This window comes from Ascaphus truei, chromosome 12 (assembly GCF_040206685.1).
Source record: "Ascaphus truei isolate aAscTru1 chromosome 12, aAscTru1.hap1, whole genome shotgun sequence".
NCBI classification, from domain to species: domain Eukaryota; kingdom Metazoa; phylum Chordata; class Amphibia; order Anura; family Ascaphidae; genus Ascaphus; species Ascaphus truei.
This window is the reverse complement of record NC_134494.1, coordinates 21,033,573-21,051,254: the sequence shown is the minus strand read 5'-3', so window position 1 is coordinate 21,051,254 and position 17,682 is coordinate 21,033,573. Positions and strand designations below refer to the sequence as shown.

The following is a 17,682-nucleotide window of genomic DNA, read 5'->3' as shown; positions in this document are numbered from 1 at the left end:
GTGAGTGAGATGCTCTGCGCTGGTAGCTGTGTGAGTGAGATGCTCTGCGCTGGTAGCTGTGTGAGTGCGATGCTCTGCGCTGGTAGCTGTGAGTGCGATGCTCTGCGCTGGTAGCTGTGTGAGTGAGATGCTCTGCGCTGGTAGCTGTGTGAGTGAGATGCTCTGCGCTGGTAGCTGTGTGAGTGAGATGCTCTGCGCTGGTAGCTGTGTGAGTGCGATGCTCTGCGCTGGTAGCTGTGTGAGTGAGATGCTCTGCGCTGGTAGCTGTGTGAGTGAGATGCTCTGCGCTGGTAGCTGTGTGAGTGAGATGCTCTGCGCTGGTAGCTGTGTGAGTGCGATGCTCTGCGCTGGTAGCTGTGTGAGTGAGATGCTCTGCGCTGGTAGCTGTGTGAGTGAGATGCTCTGCGCTGGTAGCTGTGTGAGTGCGATGCTCTGCGCTGGTAGCTGTGTGAGTGAGATGCTCTGCGCTGGTAGCTGTGTGAGTGAGATGCTCTGCGCTGGTAGCTGTGTGAGTGCGATGCTCTGCGCTGGTAGCTGTGTGAGTGAGATGCTCTGCGCTGGTAGCTGTGTGAGTGAGATGCTCTGCGCTGGTAGCTGTGTGAGTGCCCTCTGGCTGCGATAGAAAGGCAGACAGATCTAATGTAATTTGCATGTGTATGTGCTAGCTGTCTGCTCTCCCAGCTCTCCTAATGTGATAGGCCTGTCACATTAGGGATAATGCATTGATGTGCAGATACCTGGCACAGATACCCTGGTGCAGGGCAGGAGGGGAAGAACACGCCTGCAGGCTCAGTCACTGCAGCAGCCCCCATAACCTGCACTGACCAGGAACAAACATTAACCCTTCTCTGACATAGGAGCCTGCAACACATTACTTTGCATGTTATAGATATTTACTTTACTGTTATACTATATTTACTGTTCTGCTTGCTATATATACTGCTTCCCATGTTCTAGACATATATTGTTCTTCATTTTATAGATCAATATCCTGCTCTGCGCGTCATATATACAGTTGTGTGAAAAAGAAAGTACGCCCTCTTTGAATTCCATGGTTTTACATATCAGGGTATAATAACAATCATCTGTTCCTTAGCAGGTCTAAAAATTAGGTAAATACAACCTCAGATGAACAACAACACATGGCATATTACACCGTGTCATGATTTATTTAACAAAAATAAAGCCAAAATGGAGAAGCTATGTGTGAAAAACTAAGTACACCCTTACTGCTTCCATAGGAATTAAGTGCTAAGTAGCAGACAGGTGCTGTTAATCAAATGTCCTTGATTAATTGATCATCAGCAAATGTGACCACCTCTATAAAAGCTGACGTTTTAGCAGTTTGCTGGTCTGGAGCATTCAGGTGTGTGTTAACACAATGCCAAGGAGGAAAGACATCAGCAATGATCTTAGAGAAGCAATTGTTGCTGCCCATCAATCTGGGAAGGGTTATAAGGCAGTTTCCAAACAATTTAAAGTCCCTCACTCTACAGCGAGAAAGATTATTGAAAAGTGGAAAACATTCAAGACAGTTGCCAATCTTCCCAGGAGTGGACGTCCCAGCAAATTTACCCCAAGGTCAGACCGTGCAATGCAGGGAAAAGGGAGACCAAAAAGCGCACCAGCACAAACGGAGCAGGAAGAAACCAGAACAAAAAAATGATTAAAAGGGCACTTTAATGTGGCAAAAGACCCATCCAATGCATTTCGAACGTCGCAGCGTTCTTTTTCAATCCTTTTTTTGTTCTGGTTTCTTCCTGCTCCGTTTGTGCTGGTGCGCTTTTTGGTCTCCCTTTTCCCTGTATTGCATTGAGTAGCTGCACAGCCTGCCTGCCTGCCCTACCAGGATGTGAGTATTTGCATATTTTTCAGGGGAACCTGCCAATGAGACATATGGTGAGTGGGTTGCACCACACACCACCTGTCTTCAGGAGGATAGTACCCATTATATGACACAATAGGTACTATATCAATTGTTAGTACCCTGGTACAGTGGTCTGGCTTATTATCATTTTGAGATATACCTGCATTTGAGCGCTTCAGCTATTTTCCATACAGACCGTGCAATGCTCAGAGAAATTATAAAAAAAACAAGAGTTACATCTCAGACTCTACAGGCCTCAGTTTGCATGTTAAATGTTAAAGTTCATGACAGTACATTTAGAAAAAGACTGAACAACTATGGTTTGTTTGGAAGGGTTGCCAGGAGAAAGCCTCTTCTCTCTAAAAAGAACATGGCAGCACGGCTTAGGTTTGCAAAGTTGCATCTGAACAAACCACAAGACTTCTGGAACAATGTCCTTTGGACAGACAAGACCAAAGTGGAGATATTTAGCCATAATGCACAGCACCACGTTTGGCAAAAACCAAACACAGCATATCAGCACAAACATCTCATACCAACTGTCAAGCACGGTGGTGGAGTGGTGATGATTTGGGCGTGTTTTGCAGCCACAGGACCTGGGAACCTTGCAGTCATTGAGTCGACCAAGAACTCCACTGTTATTATGTCCTGGTATGTAAAACCATAGAATTCAAAGAGGGTGTACTTTCTTTTTCACACCATTGTATATCCAGCTCTCTGCATTGTACGTATATCCAGCTCCCGCATTGTACGTATATCCTGCTCTGCGCGTTGTACTGATATCCAGCTCTGCGCGTCATAGATCTTATACATATATACATACATACATATTGGGATGTCCACACCACGTTGCAGTCTCTTTTGTCCCAGGTTAAGGTCGGAAATACTGTATCTTCTAAGCAGGGGTTTATTTACAAGGATTAAATCAAACAACGGGCCCGTCGTCCCTTTAAGAAAACCAAAAAATAAAATTAAATCCTATTTCCACTAGGGAAAGCTAACTATACGTAGCTTTCACCCTCACTAACTGCTTGGCCAGCTAAGCTGGTTCCCAAGTCAAAACATCCCGTGGCATAGGCAATAAAGTAACAACACAGTCTTTGCATACAATAGAAAGGGTTTTGCTTATCTTAGTCCTTGTGGAGAAGACGTCCCTGCTTCAGCACAATCTCTCCTCCTTTTCTTCCTTAGGGAACTCGGCCCCACGTGAGCTCAGAGAAACTCCTGTATGTCCTCTGTAACCAGACGTCACTGCTTCAGCGCGGCTCTCCAAGCAGTGTCTCTCACTCTCTACCAGCTTCTTTAACCAGCTTCCGTTAGCTGGGGAGCACCTCTGTCTCTGCCCCTTCTCTGGGGAAAACCAGTCTCCTAGTGCATGGCAGCTTTCAGTCTTTTAAAGCACTTCCTGCCTATTCAGAGCAGGCTGATTAGATTCATTAGTTAGCAGCTGATGGTTTCTTTTTGAGGAATAAACTCTGCGCTGCCAAAAGTCCTATAGCTGCCCTATTCAGTCCCTAGAGGACCGCGATGGCATCACAATATATATATATACACACACACACCTATATGTACATATGTATCTGTGAAAGTATGTATAAATACAAGCCAAGGGAAAAGAAAATTCCCCTGGGATGTCAATCAGACCGGTCGGTCACACATTACTCCTACCTAGCAAAGTATAAGGTGGAAACATATGACAAGAGAGTATAATCATCCAATAAATCTGTAGGACAAGGAGTAAAATAGATGGAAGTAGAAAAACCACTAAAGGCTCCGGATCCAAATTGAATCAGCAGGAAACAGCCCCATGGTAAATAGCATCATTGATAAGAGAGTATGAGGCTCCCAAAAACATGAATAGTATGAGGATACTTATACAATGTCCAAGATACAGATGAGGAACATATCACAGTAGGTTAATACGGAGTGTAATCCATGGTGAAAGTCAGCAGCAAAAGATACATTGACTCAAAGGTTAACACCAGTTGCCTGATAGTAGTGATCACAGTATGATAGATGGTAATTAATACAATCCAAGGGGGCAGGCATTTAAACTGGGACCAGAGAGCTCCGCTACTAAGTACTGTATGATACTTGATACTCGCATGGCGCCGGTTCGTCACATAGAAGAGTGGAGAGTCCATAACGGATAGGTACATCTGAGAGTGAGAAACCCCGGTTCCCTCCACCTGCAGACCAAGCGCGAATCAGCCAGAAGATATCAGCAGAAAACCAATGAGGACAGCGGAGATGCGGTGCGCATAGGGACCCCGACGGCCGTTTTGCCATAAGGCTTCTTCTGGGAGTATAATCTGATGAGCACTTATTTAAAGCACTTCCGATTTCACGCCATAGATCACATGTTGCATCTGATCCAATCAGTTTAAGGCTAGGTCGTACATGCCTTTACCATCACAAAGTAGCTGACGGACGGCAACTAAGAGGAAACAAATAAATAGACGTACTAAAACGTACACATAACAGAGGAAAAAGAAAAAAGTACACAAAGATAGATATATATTCTTAAGTATAATACTAATACTGAGTTATACCGAAGCAGCCATTATGTTAGGCACACAATCAAAATGCGAACCCGGAGTCGGACCCAGGGCCTGCAGAGTAGTCTGGATATGAGCCAGAGTCAGGATCAGGGTGAGCAGAGTGGTCAGTATGCGAGCCAGAATCGGAACCAGGTTTAAGGATCAGCCGAGAACTGCACCAGGAACAGAAAGTGCACTGCAGCACAGGAGACAGGAGCAAAGCATCTTTGGATCTGATGCCTTTTACAGGCAGTGGAGATGCCTGAGAATTATGTCAACACCTGCCCACATTCAGGGGCGCGCCCCTTGAAGCCTGACACCCCGCCACCGCGTGCACATGCCCGTAATCCCCTCCCAACCCTCTGAAGCTCAAGTAACAGAAGCCGCCCGCTGCAGAGCACACACAGACAGACGCAAACACCCCACCAACAGCCTTAGCTGTAGCCCTACAAATAAGAAGCCGTCCAAATAGTGAATGACTCTCATAGTCTCCATCTCCTTCTTTACCCCCCATTCCAATAACGTACTAAAGGATTCAAACTAATACAAAGAAATTGAGCAACCCATGTGCAAACAGATTCAACCCCCCACCCCCCAAAAAAAACAGGCCAAGAAATGAAAACAGCCAGGGTTCACCGGCAACAAATGTAAGGCCGATTCAATATCGACCGTGGTCATCAACGTGCCCTGACAGCAAACCTTAACCGGATTCACCACCCTATCAAAAGACGCATAGGTCATCCGGCACAGATCCCCGTAAATAGTGTCATTTGTGGATACCTCTTCTGGTGGTGGTTTAGGCAAAATTATCCCGGTTCTTTCTTGGGCAGCACCCCCAGAGAAGACATTCCTAGCACTGGCAAAGAGGGGCTCTAAAGAAGCCCGCCATATGCCCCCTGCTTTCCCAGCTTGGCGCTGACTTGCTCCTTCTCTTCCTCACTACCCCTTCTCCCCCACCTTCTCCAACAACTCCAAACCTGGCAACGTCTGCAACAGTTATTTCCCCAGCATCCCCCACCGGCTGCTCTGCTGGCTTCCCCTGCCCCTCTCGTTCATCACCCCTGGACACGGAGCCACATGTTTTGTTAATGCCCTACAGTGCCCCCGCTCTATTATCCCCTGCCTGACCAGAACCTCCATCCCACCCAAAGCTGCACTACACTGTACTATCCCTCTCCCCCTTGGATTCCACAACTCCCGCTTCCGGACTTACCGGTACCTACTGCTACGTGACACACACCATCCCAACTCTCCCCCGGGCTGTTAAGCCTGGTCAACACTTCCTTAATGTAAGACAATAGCTCTGCCAGCCCCACCCCAGCCTTCCTATGCCTCTGTCTCCCTTTGAACCTCTCCTTTCTACCTGCACCTAGCAGCTCGGCTGCCACTGGCTCTGCTGGGCTGCTCCGCCATCCCCATGCTCTCACCGACGTCCTGCCTGGGTTCTCTGCTCCCGACCAGCGTACCTCGCCAGCCCCTCTTGCAGCAATGCAGAGACTGGCCCTCCACTCTCTTTGCTTGCATCTGTGTCATCGGGCCACTCGCTCCCCAGCCATCTCCTTCTCCGGCTTACTGCCCACCTCCACCTGTGGCGCCACACTAATTGGCACCCCGAACAAGGCCTCCAGCCAACCTGCTCAATTTCTTCTGTGAAAAGAAACTTGCGCATGGTCACAAGGAGCTGACACTGGGAATTGAGCCAGGTTCCCCTGATTCAAACTCAGTGTCGTTGTTTACAGTGAGTCAGCGTCTCTACTCACTGGTATTTAGGTTATGTGGTAATTGGTGCTTCACAGAGATGTCCTATCGGACGAAACGCGTTGGTGCGTTTCCTACCCCATTGCCAAGCTGATTATTTAATAAATACATTTTTTACCTTATTTGGGATTCACCTATCATTTTTTTGCACTTTGGATGCGGAGACTGTTCTCCTTCTTCTACACGACTCTACTCACTGAGCCACTCATGGTGGATGGTGGATGCGTTTACCGAGATGGAAAAAGGGGATATTAGGCAAGGTTTAGGAGGAGATATGGGGAGCTCCGTTTCAGACATATACTTTTTAAGGCGGCAGAGCACCATCTGAGGATATAGCCTGCAGGCATCAGGGACGTGGAACTGGATAGCAGCTGTGAGGACAGGAGGGGTGAATAGATATGTCTGCATATGATATGTATAGAGATGTAACCTAAAGCAAAAGGAGTTGATGCATCACCAAGTGACAGTGAAGTGATAGTGTGTAGAGAGAGAAGGAACAAACAGGTCAGGGGAGTCACTATTCAATATGCTGTGAAGTCGTTCCCCCCCCCCCCATGCTTGGACACATTCATATGGCAATCGGCTTCTCTAGCATACTGAGTGGGGGTCAGGGTGTCTCATGTCAGTGACTTTCGACACTCTTCTTTGTCACCAACCAGACATTTGAAGCCAAAATCCAACACCTGGAGACCCGCCCTGGAAGGATGGCACCGGGGCCCCCCCCTGACCTGGAGTATTTTGTGCGCTGTGAGGTGCATCGCTCGGACCTAAGCACGCTGGTGAGCTCCATCAGGAGGGTGTCTGAGGACGTGAGGAGCACACGTGAGGACAAAGGTACGCCCTGATCTGCTGGGAAGGGGACACCTGGGGTCTCAGACGGGACGTGGCTGTCACTTCCCCATCTCTAAGATACTGAGTATCTTATTGATCTGCAGAGATCCTGTGACATCCTATTGGAGTAACTAAACTCCCTAGTACTTTGGTAGTGACCCAGCAAAATCCTATGGCTCCTGAGTGCCCCATTGCCTCTGGACTGACACGGTATCATCTTATTGCAGTAACCCAGCTCCTGAGTGCCTTATTGCAGTAACCCAGCTCCTGAGTGCCTTATTGCAGTAACCCAGCTCCTGAGTGCCTTATTGCAGTAACCCAGCTCCTGAGTGCCTTATTGCAGTAACCCAGCTCCTGAGTGCCTTATTGCAGTAACCCAGCTCCTGAGTGCCTTATTGCAGTAACCCAGGTCCTGAGTGCCTTATTGCAGTAACCCAGCTCCTGAGTGCCTTATTGCATTGACAGATTTATCTCTTCTTTCCAGTTCACTGGTTTCCTACTAAAATCTCTGAGCTGGACAAATGTCACCATTTGGTGACTAAGTTCGATCCGGATCTGGATCTGGATCACCCGGTAAGCCCCCGTCTACCAGAGTATACAGAAACTGTCACTGAGGCAGAAGTCCTTTCCCCGTCCTCTGCCAGAAGGGACAACAATGCAGTGCAAAGCACGGCACAACTGCGGGGTTACAAGCAGCATGCCAACACCTCCCCTATCCCATAAAGCCTCGCACCCTACAGGATCTCCAGCTGTACTCCTCTATTTAATGAACCCCTCAATGTTCCCTGCCCTATTTCTCTCACCCAGAACTCTCTCAGATCATCTGTGTCACTGCTACCCCCTCCTGTCATTTGCCCCCACCTGTCTTGTGTCACAAATGCCCCCTGCTGTATCACAACTGCCCCCTCCTGTTCTGTCACGACTGCCCCCTGCTGTATCACAACTGCCCCCTCCTGTTCTGTCACGACTGCCCCCTGCTGTATCCCAACTGCCCCTTCCTGTCTTGTGTCACGACTGCCCCCTGCTGCATCACAGCTGCCCCCTCCTGTCCTGTGTCACGACTGCCCCCTGCTGTGTCACAGCTGCCCCCCCCTGTTCTGTGTCACGACTGCCCCCTGCTGTCTCACAGCTGCCCCCTCCTGTCCTGTGTCACGACTGCCCCCTGCTGTATCACAGCTGCCCCCTCCTGTCCTGTGTCACGACTGCCCCCTGCTGTAACCCAAATGCCCCCTCCTGTTCTGTGTCACGACTGCCCCCTGCTGTGTCACAGCTGCCCCCTCCTGTCCTGTGTCACGACTGCCCCCTGCTGTATCACAGCCGCCCCCTCCTGTCCTGTGTCACGACTGCCCCCTGCTGTGTCACAGCTGCCCCCCCTGTCCTGTGTCACGACTGCCCCCTGCTGTATCACAGCTGCCCCCTCCTGTCCTGTGTCACGACTGCCCCCTGCTGTATCACAGCTCCCCCCTGTCCTGTGTCACGACTGCCCCCTGCTGTGTCACAGCTGCCCCCCCTGTCCTGTGTCACGACTGCCCCTGCTGTATCACAGCTGCCCCCTCCTGTCCTGTGTCACGACTGCCCCTGCTGTATCACAGCTGCCCTCTCCTGTCCTGTGTCACGACTGCCCCCTGCTGTATCACAATTCCCCCCTCTGTCCCCACAGGGCTTTTCCGACCAAGAATACCGCAAGAGGAGGAAGATGATCGCCGATATCGCCTTCAACTACAGACAGTAAGGCCTGGCAGCGTAAAGAGCGCCAACAAAGCGAAAGCACTCTGCTCTACAACACCTTTCCCACCATAAATGTACAAAATAAGGATATGTTTAATATCCTTGGAAATGTAGGCCCCACAGCCGACCTGTGAATCTATATATTCACAGTGTGTGTGTGTGTGTGTGTGTGTGTGTGCGCGCGTGCGCGCGTGCGTGCGTGTGTGTGTGTGTGACTTGCCCAAGGTCACGGTCCCCAGGGTCACTTCCGGCAGCCAAGGCAATCGATCAGGGGCGGGCAACTCCAGTCCGCAAGGGCCACCAACAGGATATCCCTGCTTCAGCACAGTTGGCTCAGTCGAAGACCGAGCCACTGATTTTGCTTCTGCACAGCTGCCTGAATCACTGAGCCACAGATTCGGCCACCTGTGCGGAAGAAGGGACCGTTGGAGCCACCTGTGCTGAAGCAGGGATATCCTGAAAACCTGACCAGTTGGTGGCCCTTGAGGCCTGGAGTTACCCGCCCCTGATGACACTTTCCCTTGACCTGTAAGAATCCCGGCGATAAACACATCAGTGAAGCCCGCGGGACATTCTCCCAGCACATTTGGGGACCAAGAGACAGGGGACGGGGGATTTGTGGTCGGGGTAAGTGCATTTTCAAGGCATTCGGGCGCTATTATTCAGATATTAATTCCCCCCCATGTGTGAACAAGTGCAATTAACCTTTTCACAGCCAGAGGGGACAGCGAAACATAACAGCCCTATTAAGCACACACACCGCGGCGATCTCCTAACCCCAGGGGCGAGGTTAATGACGGAGTCCGTTCCCTCACTGTGCGGGCTCTTTACTTACAGAGGCGACCCTATCCCGCGGGTGGAGTACGCGCCGGAAGAGATTGCAACATGGTAAGCTGGAGAAGCGGGCGGCCCTACGGTACTCCGTGGGAGCGTCGTCTGCGCCTCCTGTACTGACCCCCAACACACACCTGTCACTGCGCCTCAATCCTGCAGCACGCGCTGTTACTCCAGGACTCATCCCCGCGCACACAGCTCTGCAGCACGCGCTGTTACTCCAGTACTCATCCCCACACACACAGCTCTGCAGCACGCGCTGTTACTCCAGTACTCATCCCCACACACACAGCTCTGCAGCACGCGCTGTTACTCCAGAACTCATCCCCACACACACAGCTCTGCAGCACGCGCTGTTACTCCAGTACTCATCCCCTCACACACAGCTCTGCAGCACGCGCTGTTACTCCAGGACTCATCCCCGCGCACACAGCTCTGCAGCACGCGCTGTTACTCCAGAACTCATCCCCACACACACAGCTCTGCAGCACGTGCTGTTACTCCAGGACTCATCCCCGCGCACACAGCTCTGCAGCATGCGCTGTTACTCCAGTACTCATCCCCACACACACAGCTCTGCAGCACGCGCTGTTACTCCAGTACTCATCCCCGCGCACACAGCTCTGCAGCACGCTGTTACTCCAGTACTAATCCCCACACACACAGCTCTGCAGCACGCGCTGTTACTCCAGTACTCATCCCCGCGCACACAGCTCTGCAGCACGCTGTTACTCCAGTACTAATCCCCACACACACAGCTCGGCAGCACGCGCTGTTACTCCAGTACTCATCCCCTCACACACAGCTCTGCAGCACGCACTGTTACTCCAGTACTCATCCCCACACACACAGCTCTGCAGCACGCGCTGTTACTCCAGTACTCATCCCCACACACACAGCTCTGCAGCACGCACTGTTACTCCAGTACTCATCCCCGCGCACACAGCTCTGCAGCACGCGCTGTTACTCCAGTACTGAACCCTCACACACAGCTCTGCAGCACACGCTGTTACTCCAGGACTCATCCCCGCGCACACAGCTCTGCAGCATGCGCTGTTACTCCAGTACTCATCCCCACACACACAGCTCTGCAGCACGCGCTGTTACTCCAGTACTCATCCCCACACACACAGCTCTGCAGCATGCGCTGTTACTCCAGTACTCATCCCCACACACACAGCTCTGCAGCATGCGCTGTTACTCCAGGACTCATCCCCGCGCACACAGCTCTGCAGCACGCTGTTACTCCAGTACTAATCCCCACACACAGCTCTGCAGCACGCTGTTACTCCAGTACTCATCCCCTCACATACAGCTCTGCAGCACGCTGTTACTCCAGTACTCATCCCCTAAAACACAGCTCTGCAGCATGCGCTGTTACTCCAGTACTGACCCCTCACACACAGCTCTGCAGCACGCGCTGTTACTCCAGTACTCATCCCCTCACACACAGCTCTGCAGCACGCGCTGTTACTCCAGTACTCATCCCCTCACACACAGCTCTGCAGCACGCGCTGTTACTCCAGTACTCATCCCCTCACACACAGCTCTGCAGCACGCGCTGTTACTCCAGTACTCATCCCCTCACACACAGCTCTGCAGCACGCGCTGTTACTTCAGTACTCATCCCCTCACACACAGCTCTGCAGCACGCTGTTACTCCAGTACTAATCCCCACACACACAGCTCTGCAGCACGCGCTGTTACTCCAGTACTCATCCCCGCGCACACAGCTCTGCAGCACGCTGTTACTCCAGTACTAATCCCCACACACACAGCTCTGCAGCACGCGCTGTTACTCCAGTACTCATCCCCTCACACACAGCTCTGCAGCACGCACTGTTACTCCAGTACTCATCCCCACACACACAGCTCTGCAGCACGCGCTGTTACTCCAGGACTCATCCCCGCGCACACAGCTCTGCAGCATGCGCTGTTACTCCAGTACTCATCCCCACACACACAGCTCTGCAGCACGCGCTGTTACTCCAGTACTCATCCCCACACACACAGCTCTGCAGCATGCGCTGTTACTCCAGTACTCATCCCCACACACACAGCTCTGCAGCATGCGCTGTTACTCCAGGACTCATCCCCGCGCACACAGCTCTGCAGCACGCTGTTACTCCAGTACTAATCCCCACACACACAGCTCTGCAGCACGCTGTTACTCCAGTACTCATCCCCTCACATACAGCTCTGCAGCACGCTGTTACTCCAGTACTCATCCCCTAACACACCGCTCTGCAGCATGCGCTGTTACTCCAGTATTGACCCCTCACACACAGCTCTGCAGCACGCGCTGTTACTCCAGTACTCATCCCCTCACACACAGCTCTGCAGCACGCGCTGTTACTCCAGTACTCATCCCCTCACACACAGCTCTGCAGCACGCGCTGTTACTCCAGTACTCATCCCCTCACACACAGCTCTGCAGCACGCGCTGTTACTCCAGTACTCATCCCCTCACACACAGCTCTGCAGCACGCGCTGTTACTTCAGTACTCATCCCCTCACACACAGCTCTGCAGCACGCGCTGTTACTTCAGTACTCATCCCCACACACACAACTCTGCAGCACGCGCTGTTACTCCAGTACTCATCCCCTCACACACAGCTCTGCAGCACGCGCTGTTACTTCAGTACTCATCCCCTCACACACAGCTCTGCAGCACGCGCTGTTACTCCAGTACTCATCCCCTCACACACAGCTCTGCAGCACACGCTATTACTCCAGTACTCATCCCCTCACACACACAGCTCTGCAGCACGCGCTGTTACTCCAGTACTCATCCCCTCACACACAGCTCTGCAGCACGCGCTGTTACTCCAGTACTGACCCCTCACACACAGCTCTGCAGCACGCACTGTTACTCCAGTACTCATCCCCTCACACACAGCTCTGCAGCACGCACTGTTACTCCAGTACTCATCCCCTCACACACAGCTCTGCAGCACGCGCTGTTACTCCAGTACTCATCCCCACACACACAGCTCTGCAGCACGCGCTGTTACTCCAGTACTCATCCCCTCACACAGCTCTGCAGCACGCTCTGTTACTCCAGTACTCATCCCCACACACAGCTCTGCAGCACGCGCTGTTACTCCAGTACTCATCCCCACACACAGCTCTGCAGCACGCGCTGTTACTCCAGTACTCATCCCCGCACACACAGCTCTGCAGCATGCGCTGTTACTCCAGTACTCATCCCCTCACACACAGCTCTGCAGCACGCGCTGTTACTCCAGTACTCATCCCCACACACAGCTCTGCAGCACGCGCTGTTACTCCAGTACTCATCCCCTCACACACAGCTCTGCAGCACGCGCTGTTACTCCAGTACTCATCCCCTCACACAGCTCTGCAGCACGCGCTGTTACTCCAGTACTCATCCCCACACACACAACTCTGCAGCACGCGCTGTTACTCCAGTACTCATCCCCTCACACACAGCTCTGCAGCACACTGTTACTCCAGTACTCATCCCCTCACACACAGCTCTGCAGCACGCTATGTTACTCCAGTACTCATCCCCTCACACACAGCTCTGCAGCACGCGCTGTTACTCCAGTACTCATCCCCTCACACACAGCTCTGCAGCACGCGCTGTTACTCCAGTACTCATCCCCACACACACAACTCTGCAGCACGCGCTGTTACTTCAGTACTCATCCCCTCACACACAGCTCTGCAGCACGCACTGTTACTTCAGTACTCATCCCCTCACACACAGCTCTGCAGCACGCTGTTACTCCAGTACTGACCCCTCACACACAGCTCTGCAGCACGCGCTGTTACTCCAGTACTCATCCCCTCACACACAGCTCTGCAGCACGCGCTGTTACTCCAGTACTCATCCCCTCACACACAAATCTGCAGCACGCGCTGTTACTCCAGTACTGAACCCTCACACACAGCTCTGCAGCACGCTGTTACTCCAGTACTCATCCCCTCACACACAACTCTGCAGCACGCGCTGTTACTCCAGTACTCATCCCGTCACACACAGCTCTGCAGCACGCGCTGTTACTCCAGTACTCATCCCCTCACACACAGCTCTGCAGCACGCTGTTACTCCAGTACTCATCCCCTCACACACAGCTCTGCAGCACGCGCTGTTACTCCAGTACTCATCCCCTCACACACAGCTCTGCAGCACGCTGTTACTCCAGTACTGACCCCTCACACACAGCTCTGCAGCACGCGCTGTTACTCCAGTACTCATCCCGTCACACACAGCTCTGCAGCACGCGCTGTTACTCCAGTACTCATCCCCTCACACACAGCTCTGCAGCACGCGATGTTACTCCAGTACTCATCCCCTCACACACAACTCTGCAGCACGCGCTGTTACTCCAGTACTCATCCCCTCACACACAACTCTGCAGCACGCGCTGTTACTCCAGTACTGACCCCTCACACACAGCTCTGCAGCACGCGCTGTTACTCCAGTACTGACCCCTCACACACAGCTCTGCAGCACGCACTGTTACTCCAGTACTCATCCCCTCACACACAGCTCTGCAGCACGCGCTGTTACTCCAGTACTCATCCCCTCACACACATCTCTGCAGCACGCGCTGTTACTCCAGTACTGAACCCTCACACACAGCTCTGCAGCACACGCTGTTACTCCAGTACTCATCCCCTCACACACAGCTCTGCAGCACGCACTGTTACTCCAGTACTCATCCCCACACACACAGCTCTGCAGCACGCGCTGTTACTCCAGTACTCATCCCCACACACACAGCTCTGCAGCACGCGCTGTTACTCCAGTACTCATCCCCTCACACACAGCTCTGCAGCACGCGCTGTTACTCCAGTACTCATCCCCTCACACACAGCTCTGCAGCACGCGCTGTTACTCCAGTACTAATCCCCTCACACACAGCTCTGCAGCACGCGCTGTTACTCCAGTACTCATCCCCTCACACACAGCTCTGCAGCACGCACTGTTACTCCAGTACTCATCCCCACACACACAGCTCTGCAGCATGCGCTGTTACTCCAGTACTCATCCCCTCACACACAGCTCTGCAGCACGCGCTGTTACTCCAGTACTCATCCCCTCACACACATCTCTGCAGCACGCGCTGTTACTCCAGTACTGAACCCTCACACACAGCTCTGCAGCACGCTGTTACTCCAGTACTCATCCCCTCACACACAGCTCTGCAGCACGCGCTGTTACTCCAGTACTCATCCCCTCACACACATCTCTGCAGCACGCGCTGTTACTCCAGTACTCATCCCCTCACACACAGCTCTGCAGCACGCGCTGTTACTCCAGTACTCATCCCCTCACACACATCTCTGCAGCACGCACTGTTACTCCAGTACTGACCCCTCACACACAGCTCTGCAGCACGCGCTGTTACTCCAGTACTGACCCCTCACACACAGCTCTGCAGCACGCACTGTTACTCCAGTACTCATCCCCTCACACACATCTCTGCAGCACGCGCTGTTACTCCAGTACTGAACCCTCACACACAGCTCTGCAGCACACGCTGTTACTCCAGTACTCATCCCCTCACACACAGCTCTGCAGCACGCACTGTTACTCCAGTACTCATCCCCACACACACAGCTCTGCAGCACGCGCTGTTACTCCAGTACTCATCCCCACACACACAGTTCTGCAGCACACGCTGTTACTCCAGTACTCATCCCCTCACACACAGCTCTGCAGCACGCACTGTTACTCCAGTACTCATCCCCACACACACAGCTCTGCAGCACGCGCTGTTACTCCAGTACTCATCCCCACACACACAGCTCTGCAGCACGCGCTGTTACTCCAGTACTCATCCCGTCACACACAGCTCTGCAGCACGCGCTGTTACTCCAGTACTCATCCCCTCACACACAGCTCTGCAGCACGCTGTTACTCCAGTACTCATCCCCTCACACACAGCTCTGCAGCACGCGCTGTTACTCCAGTACTCATCCCCTCACACACAGCTCTGCAGCACGCGCTGTTACTCCAGTACTGACCCCTCACACACAGCTCTGCAGCACACGCTGTTACTCCAGTACTGACCCCTCACACACAGCTCTGCAGCACGCACTGTTACTCCAGTACTCATCCCCTCACACACAGCTCTGCAGCACGCGCTGTTACTCCAGTACTCATCCCCTCACACACATCTCTGCAGCACGCGCTGTTACTCCAGTACTGAACCCTCACACACAGCTCTGCAGCACACGCTGTTACTCCAGTACTCATCCCCTCACACACAGCTCTGCAGCACGCACTGTTACTCCAGTACTCATCCCCACACACACAGCTCTGCAGCACGCGCTGTTACTCCAGTACTCATCCCCACACACACAGCTCTGCAGCACGCGCTGTTACTCCAGTACTCATCCCCACACACACAGCTCTGCAGCACGCGCTGTTACTCCAGTACTCATCCCCTCACACACAGCTCTGCAGCACGCGCTGTTACTCCAGTACTCATCCCCTCACACACAGCTCTGCAGCACGCGCTGTTACTCCAGTACTCATCCCCTCACACACAGCTCTGCAGCACGCACTGTTACTCCAGTACTCATCCCCACACACACAGCTCTGCAGCATGCGCTGTTACTCCAGTACTCATCCCCTCACACACAGCTCTGCAGCACGCGCTGTTACTCCAGTACTCATCCCCTCACACACATCTCTGCAGCACGCGCTGTTACTCCAGTACTGAACCCTCACACACAGCTCTGCAGCACGCTGTTACTCCAGTACTCATCCCCTCACACACAGCTCTGCAGCACGCGCTGTTACTCCAGTACTCATCCCCTCACACACATCTCTGCAGCACGCGCTGTTACTCCAGTACTCATCCCCTCACACACAGCTCTGCAGCACGCGCTGTTACTCCAGTACTCATCCCCTCACACACATCTCTGCAGCACGCACTGTTACTCCAGTACTGACCCCTCACACACAGCTCTGCAGCACGCGCTGTTACTCCAGTACTGACCCCTCACACACAGCTCTGCAGCACGCACTGTTACTCCAGTACTCATCCCCTCACACACATCTCTGCAGCACGCGCTGTTACTCCAGTACTGAACCCTCACACACAGCTCTGCAGCACACGCTGTTACTCCAGTACTCATCCCCTCACACACAGCTCTGCAGCACGCACTGTTACTCCAGTACTCATCCCCACACACACAGCTCTGCAGCACGCGCTGTTACTCCAGTACTCATCCCCACACACACAGTTCTGCAGCACACGCTGTTACTCCAGTACTCATCCCCTCACACACAGCTCTGCAGCACGAACTGTTACTCCAGTACTCATCCCCACACACACAGCTCTGCAGCACGCGCTGTTACTCCAGTACTCATCCCCACACACACAGCTCTGCAGCACGCGCTGTTACTCCAGTACTCATCCCGTCACACACAGCTCTGCAGCACGCGCTGTTACTCCAGTACTCATCCCCTCACACACAGCTCTGCAGCACGCTGTTACTCCAGTACTCATCCCCTCACACACAGCTCTGCAGCACGCGCTGTTACTCCAGTACTCATCCCCTCACACACAGCTCTGCAGCACGCGCTGTTACTCCAGTACTGACCCCTCACACACAGCTCTGCAGCACACGCTGTTACTCCAGTACTGACCCCTCACACACAGCTCTGCAGCACGCACTGTTACTCCAGTACTCATCCCCTCACACACAGCTCTGCAGCACGCGCTGTTACTCCAGTACTCATCCCCTCACACACATCTCTGCAGCACGCGCTGTTACTCCAGTACTGAACCCTCACACACAGCTCTGCAGCACACGCTGTTACTCCAGTACTCATCCCCTCACACACAGCTCTGCAGCACGCACTGTTACTCCAGTACTCATCCCCACACACACAGCTCTGCAGCACGCGCTGTTACTCCAGTACTCATCCCCACACACACAGTTCTGCAGCACACGCTGTTACTCCAGTACTCATCCCCTCACACACAGCTCTGCAGCACGAACTGTTACTCCAGTACTCATCCCCACACACACAGCTCTGCAGCACGCGCTGTTACTCCAGTACTCATCCCCACACACACAGCTCTGCAGCACGCGCTGTTACTCCAGTACTCATCCCGTCACACACAGCTCTGCAG

The 17,682-nt window shown here is 52.9% G+C and overlaps 1 protein-coding gene across 1 annotated transcript in view; it reads left to right on the top strand.

Annotated features, from left to right (window-relative positions):
- The window catches only part of TH (tyrosine hydroxylase), a 73,120-nt gene that overhangs the window by 16,787 nt on the left and 38,651 nt on the right, over nucleotides 1-17,682 (top strand). The window contains exons 3-6 of the mRNA XM_075566914.1: nucleotides 6,825-6,999; nucleotides 7,481-7,569; nucleotides 8,657-8,724; nucleotides 9,562-9,612. Coding sequence (XP_075423029.1) covers nucleotides 6,825-6,999; nucleotides 7,481-7,569; nucleotides 8,657-8,724; nucleotides 9,562-9,612 — 383 coding nt within the window. The remainder of the gene's footprint in view (nucleotides 1-6,824; nucleotides 7,000-7,480; nucleotides 7,570-8,656; nucleotides 8,725-9,561; nucleotides 9,613-17,682) is intronic.